Source organism: Rhinolophus hipposideros, assembly GCF_964194185.1.
Source record: "Rhinolophus hipposideros genome assembly, chromosome: 14".
Lineage (NCBI taxonomy): Eukaryota > Metazoa > Chordata > Mammalia > Chiroptera > Rhinolophidae > Rhinolophus > Rhinolophus hipposideros.
The window spans coordinates 55,673,782-55,680,481 of NC_138060.1; the positions used below are offsets into that span (position 1 = coordinate 55,673,782).

The 6,700-nt window shown below is 43.5% G+C and overlaps 1 protein-coding gene across 1 annotated transcript; it reads left to right on the top strand.

Annotated features, from left to right (window-relative positions):
- Nucleotides 1–960: 960 nt before the first annotated feature.
- RPL14 (ribosomal protein L14) lies at nucleotides 961–6,360 on the top strand. The gene is made up of 6 exons (XM_081073445.1): nucleotides 961–1,066; nucleotides 1,536–1,637; nucleotides 2,223–2,317; nucleotides 3,411–3,510; nucleotides 3,599–3,652; nucleotides 3,817–6,360. The coding sequence occupies exons 1-6, from the start codon at nucleotides 1,064–1,066 to the stop codon at nucleotides 4,096–4,098; spliced, it is 636 nt and encodes a 211-aa protein (XP_080929571.1). The 5' UTR covers nucleotides 961–1,063; the 3' UTR covers nucleotides 4,099–6,360.
- Nucleotides 6,361–6,700: the final 340 nt, after the last annotated feature.

A 6,700-nucleotide genomic window follows, 5' to 3' on the forward strand; every position in this document is an offset into this window, starting at 1 on the left:
GTACAATTATCACCACCTTAATAAAGTCATATTAGGACAAAGCTATCCTAAATGTGTTCCAATATGATGCATTAAGGACACAGCATGTCTACAAAAATGCAGAATCTGAATGTAATCATGAGGAAAACTACTGTAAATCCATACTGAGAGATGTTCTACAAAACACCTAGGCTGTATTTTACCATGTCAGTATTATGAAAGACAAGGTAAAGCTCAGGAAGTGTTGCAGATTTAAACATCTGGAATAACTAAGTGCAACTTGTAAATCCTCCATTAGATCATGGACAAAAATTTATATTTTCATTTGCTCTAAAAACTTAAGTGGGACAATTGGTAACATTCAAGTAGGACTGCAAATTAAACAATAGACCATATTACATAGTACTAATTTCCTGATTTTGGTCCAGCTGATTATGTAAAATAATGTCCTTGTTTTTACACATTTAAGTGTGTAGAGGTAAAGAAACATCACGTCTGCAATTTCTTAAGCGGTTCAGGACAAAAAGATGAAATGATAATGCAAACATAAAACGTTCATATTTGGGGAATCTCAAGAGAATTGTTTATGGGAATCATTTGTACGAGCTTTGCAACTTTTCTGTAAGTCTTAATCACGTGGAAATGACATGTTTACAATACTACTGGGGTCACCTAGTGGGAGAAAAAAATCTAGCACTAAGCCATGAGTAACATTTAGACAAAAAAGGGGAGAGTCGAGTAATTCAAAGTTGGAGGAATGTTAAAAAAGACAGTAAAATGGAACGTGTAGAGTTACACTGGAGTCACAGCTCCCGTGCTCTCCTTCACCCTAAAACACTACGGGAAGAGCTTCCCGCAGCTCCGGGGCCCGACGACCGAAGCCGATCGCGCAGCTCGCGCTCGCCACCACGCGGACACACGGAAGCCAGCGCGGCCACGGCGCAGGAGTGAGAGTGAGCACGCACGCCCCGACCCCACCAATCGGCGCCCACGTCGGCGTGTCGCGCACCGTGGGGGCGGGGCGGCTCGCTCCACTTGCGCACGGTCGGGCGGGCCTGCTTCCTTCTCGCCGAGCGCCGCCAGCATGGTGAGTGTCGCGCTTGCCGGCTCCGGGTCTGGCGGCCACGCCGCTCCGCCACGGTCCGGGCCGGGAGCGCAGGCGCGGAACGGCGCCCCGCGGGGCCTAGGTAGCGTGGGGTGAGGGTCCCCCGAGCGGGTGGAGCAGGGAGTTTGGGCGCTTCCCGGGCGCGCGGCCTACGAGCGCGTGGAGCGCCCGGCGCGCCTGGGCCACGCGTGCGCGCCTCCGCCGCCGGAGCCGTAGGGCCGCGGCCGCCGGGACCTTGGCGAGTCGGGGCCACTGGGCGGGGGCGTGGAGACCTGCGGGAACCGGCTTTGGCCGCCGTCTGCGGGGTTTGTCCATCCAGGTGGTCCCAGGGCGCTGGGACGTGTTCCCCTCTGGTTCTTACCCCTGTTTGCTTTAAGCGGCAAAGCCTGGTAAACGGGAGGCTTTTAAGTAGTGTCGCTGTCCTCCCCCCCGTGTTTTTACCGCATTCTAGGTGTTCAGGCGCTTCGTGGAGGTGGGCCGGGTGGCCTACATCTCCTTTGGGCCTCATGCCGGGAAGCTGGTCGCGATTGTGGATGTTATCGACCAGAACAGGGTAAGTGCCGGGACAGCCCCGCCACATGGCGGTGGGTGGTACCAGCGTGTAAACGGGGGAGTAGTCGGCATGGCGGCTGTATTTTACCCTTGCAGGGGTTTCAAGTACAGCCTCGAGTCGGTCCGCACTGCTGGGTTTAAGTATCACCCTGCTGCTTAAGCTAGCCAGAGCTTTTAACTGATGGGTAACACGTTGTGAAGTTTAAATGTTACTCCATGCAAAGCGAGCTTAGAGCAAAGCCAAGCACACAGAAAGCCGTTGTTTGCGCTTGTCACTATTTGAGAACCACAAACTAAGGGATTCACCAAAGGCTGTGAATGAACATGAAGTTATTTAAAATGTAAGAAATAAAGACTTAAAATTGTCGAGTAGATTATATTTACTTGGGTTATATGCTGTACTATTAACAGTTTAATCTTTTTTAAAAGCATCTAGAAGATTTGGAAGGCAGCTATAATCACCACTATACCCCCAACGCAGATAGTGGGGATTTGGTAAATCTGAAAGGACGGCTGTTACAGAATATCTGTCTATTTTGAATAGTCAGTTCTGTACTGAGATCTTCATCTTATTTGTGTATTCCAGGCTTTGGTTGATGGACCTTGCACTCGAGTAAGGAGACAGGCTATGCCTTTCAAATGCATGCAACTCACTGACTTCATCCTCAAGTTCCCGCACAGGTAACTGTCTACCAATCATCACACCCTCCCCCAGCTTTGTTTATACTAGAAAAACGTTTAATTCAAAAAGTGTTTTTGTTATTTTGTTGTTTTTCCCTTGAGAACACAGTAAACAGTTGAAAGGTGAAAGCAATTCAGAAGAGGAATTTACAGTGTAGAAATAGATGGGCGTTAGTTACTTTTTAAGTGTTCTGTAATCTGGTAGTTCTCTGGCTTTGCTTTTATCCAGATTTGCCATCATCTTTTTTACCCTCTTTCAGGATTTACACTCCAAAGACTTCCCTCAGGAATTCTGGTTTCCTGTTCACATTTTAGTCACTTACAGCTTCAAAACAAAAATTCTAGCTTGTCTTTTCCAATACTAGCTGTCATTAGTTGAACTTTTAATGTGTTAGTTACAAATATTTAACATTCATCATTTCATATGGCAGGCAGCCACCACAGAGGTTCTGTTCCCAGCTGCTTATATGGAATTGAGGCGATCAGTAGTAATTTTTTCTTGATGTGTAGATTGTGAAAGTTAAACACTGGTGTGTGTTGCTATCATTACCAACTGCAAATATAATTGCAGTGGCACACATGCTGTAACTTTTTTTTTTTTTTAAGCACACTGGGTTTTGATAAATTTCAAAATGATTATAATTGGATTTTATGATCAAATCTTTAAGCGTTTTTGTACAAAATAAAAACATTAGGTCTAAGGATTAACTTTACTTCATTCTTGATGAAAAGGAACTTGCTTTGTACATATTCACGACTCTGGGGTGATATTCTATACATGAAAGTTGATTTTAAAATCCTGAACATTGGCTGTTTTGCATTTTTTATTAAAATTGTGTTTGAGATAGTAAGATAAGCTGGTTCAGTGAATACTATTCAAATGAGTAAAACTGTAGTGTCCCAGGTGGTATGTGTTCTCTAGAGATGACTAGAACTAGAAGTATAATGAATGGGAAGGTACTTCAGGCATCATTTTGTTTATGCTTTTTAACTTGAGGGATATAAATTGTGCTTTTCAGAGGACGCAAAGCTGTCCTTGGATGTCTGTGGCTTCAAAGCTGATTCCTTAATTGATGGTCTTGGCTCTTTCTAGTGCCCGCCAGAAGTATGTCCGAAAAGCCTGGGAGAAGGCAGATATCAATACAAAATGGGCAGCCACAAGATGGGCCAAGAAGATTGAAGCCAGAGAAAAGGTGATAACTTAGTCATTTGAATTCTGACCTTTTTTTTTTCCTGGAGGTTGGAAGGTGACATAAGAGTTTTGTGTTTTTTTTTAAACAGAAAGCCAAGATGACAGATTTTGATCGTTACAAAGTCATGAAGGCAAAGAAAATGGTAAGTTTTAAAATTATTACAGGATTGTTATATTTTAACCCTAAACTTGTTTGGTAATTCTGTTTACCCAAGCTTTGTATACCAAAGTTGACTTTATAGGGGTCTTGTACATAAGGGTTGTCTTCTGTACATGTACATTAAAAATACGTATTGAAATTTTTCAGAGGAACCGAATAATCAAGCTTGAAGTTAGGAAGCTTCAAAAGGCAGCTCTCCTGAAGGCTTCTCCCAAAAAAGCACCTGCTGCTAAAGGTACAGCTGTAGCAGCTGCTGCTGCGAAGGTTCCAGCAAAAAAGATGGCTGCTGCAGGCAAGAAGGCTCCAGCCCAGAAGGTTCCTGCCCAGAAAGCTGCAGGCCAGAAGGCAGCGCCTCCAAAAGCTCAGAAGGGTCCGAAAGCTCCAGCCCAGAAAGCACCTGCTCCAAAAGCATCTGGCAAGAAAGCATAAGAACAAAAGGCTATTATAAAAGTAATAAAGGTTCTTTTTGACAAATTTACTTAATTGTGGATTAAAGTCTTGCTGGCTCCTGGATTATGAAGCAGATTGATTGTGGGATTGTTGATGTTCATTTGTCCCACACTGCCCAGACTCAGGTAGTGTAAAACCATCACACAAAGTCATAACTAACGTTCTCATTGGAAATGATATTTAGAACACGAAGTGGTTTTTTTTTTCCTTATACACATGTATTTCCCATAAATGTACAAGTCTAACAGCTTTTGATGCTTGAGAGTTTAGTAAATTTTCTTGTAAAAATATACTAGGAAAAGACAAGTGTACAAAAGCTGGTTTCTTGAACCTCACTGGAATAATAGGGAGAGCTCATTTTGTTGGTGATATTACTAGGCAAGTGATAACAATGTAATTAATAGCTTTGTGGCAGAGGAAATACAATTTATGGGGTGCCTGTCCTTGTGTGTGGGGTGGGGGGTCGTCTAGAGAAATTGGGATCTTAGGTGGCAACCTAAAAGATTAAGGGGAAGGCTGGTATGAATCTCAGGAATGCAGAGGACTAGACACAAAGGAACAAGGAAGCAGATATTAGCTATGGGGGGACTTAAGCCATTCAGTGTTTAAATGGAGTGAACATCAGATTGAGGTCATTGTGCTGTTGGACTGAATCTTATGGAACAAGACGGAATGGGAAGGTTAGAGGTGGTATCAAGCTTGGCAGTATTCTTCACCTTGACAAAGGTGCCAAGCTGGTTAAGTGGCAGTGGTGATGCCGTTCAGCAGGCCTTGGTAGTTAACCTAAAGTGATGTCTTACTGGTTTCTTGCTTTACTGCTGCTTCTGTTCCCTGTTACTCTTGGATTCATTAATTTTTGATTTTCACTGACGACATCCTCCAGTTTTTCTTCCAGTTAGCATTATGAATGATAAACTTGGCTTACTTGTCTGAAAGTATTTTGCCCTTACATGAACTATTTCTTAACAGCATTTCTGATAGCAAGTGTATGATTTTTTTCCCCCCACACCAACCAATTTAATTCTGATACTTGACTACCCAGAGTTAACATTAGACCTCACTTCAGATGCAAGTTTCAGGCCTCCTGTACTTCTGACTGACCAGCTATAAATTGGATTACCTCCTCAGGTTTGATAATTTATTAGAAAAGCTCATCACAGAACTGGGAAAAATGGGACTATTGCCAGTTTATTACAAAGGATAAAATTCAGCAACAACCAAATAGAAGAGATGCATAGGGCAGGGTATTAGGGAAGGGGCAGGGAGGGAGCTTCCATGCCCTCCAGCTTGCCACCTGCTGAACCCAATTTGTTCATTAACCTGGAAGCTCTCTGAATGCCCTGTGTCTTTAGGGGATTTTTTGGAGGCCCATTATATAGGCATAATTGATTAAATCGTCGGGCAGTGGTGGGGGTGAAAGTTCCAATCCCCTAGTTGGTTCCTCTGGTGACTGTCCCACCCTGAAGCTTTCTAGGAGTCCCCAGCCAACAGTCATGCTCATACAGAAAGACACTCAATACTCTGAGATTCCAAGGGTTTTAGAGGATTCCTGTCAGGAAATGGGGACAAAGACCAAAAAGACTTATTTCTCACTCATGTCTATTACACCGTGTACCTGTGATGTTTTAGCTCTGGAGTTCTAGATTCAAAATTATTTTCCTTTAGAACTGGAAGGATATCCCCTAGCACCCTTACTTGCTCTTAAGTCTGGACTGTGGGAAAATGCAGGGATCGGAACCAGAATTTGTGGAGTTCGTTGTTCCAGCCAACAGCCATTCATCCAGGAGCAGGAAGGTGAGGAAAGGTTGAGATTAGTCTGGAGTTTTAGGAACTGGTGGGATAGCCAATGATATACAGGCCTCTAGCTCAAAGCTATCTGCACAATGCCTGGCCCAAAGGAAGCACTATTGCGATGCTTATTATGTCTGGACTGGAGAAAGATACAGTGTTACTAGAGTGGTGATTAACTAGAGTGGTGTAGTCATGCACTGCAAAGCAACGTTTTGGTTAACGACAGCACATACAGGACAGTGTGGTCCATAAGATGTTAATGGATCTGAAAACATCCTCACCTGGTGGCACCCTAGCTGTCCTAACATTGTACATTGTATCTCTGCATTGTGTTAGTGTTGATGCTGGTGTAAACAAACCTGTGCTGCCGCTCATGAAACTAGCACATACGAGTAATTATGTGCAGTACATAGTGTTTCATAATAAATAACTTGCTACTTATTTGCTATACTTCCTATTGTTATTTTACAGTGTGTTTCCACTTTTAAAAAGTTTAAAACAGTATTTCCTGTAGCCTCATACATCTTTGTACCATCTTGTGCTTCATTTACTCTTGTGTTTTGATGAATTACGTGTAGCCTGAGTGTACGTGACTATAAAGTCTCAGTAGTGACAGCAGTGTGCTCGGCCTTCACATCCACTCACCACTGACTCACCGACCCACGCGGAGCAATATAGAGAATACATGATGGAATCAGGATTTGAAGCCAGACGCCAGACTTCATGATTCTAGGTCACTTTGCAGTGGAATCAGCTGGAGACGGGTTATACATTCATTAGGTTAGGTAAC

Excerpts from the sequence above, each read along its gene's own strand:
- RPL14 (XM_081073445.1), top strand. Across the intron at positions 1,638-2,222 it reads ATGTTATCGACCAGAACAGG|GCTTTGGTTGATGGACCTTG; the intron begins GTAAGTGCCGGG and ends TGTGTATTCCAG. Across the intron at positions 3,511-3,598 it reads AGATTGAAGCCAGAGAAAAG|AAAGCCAAGATGACAGATTT; the intron begins GTGATAACTTAG and ends TTTTTTAAACAG.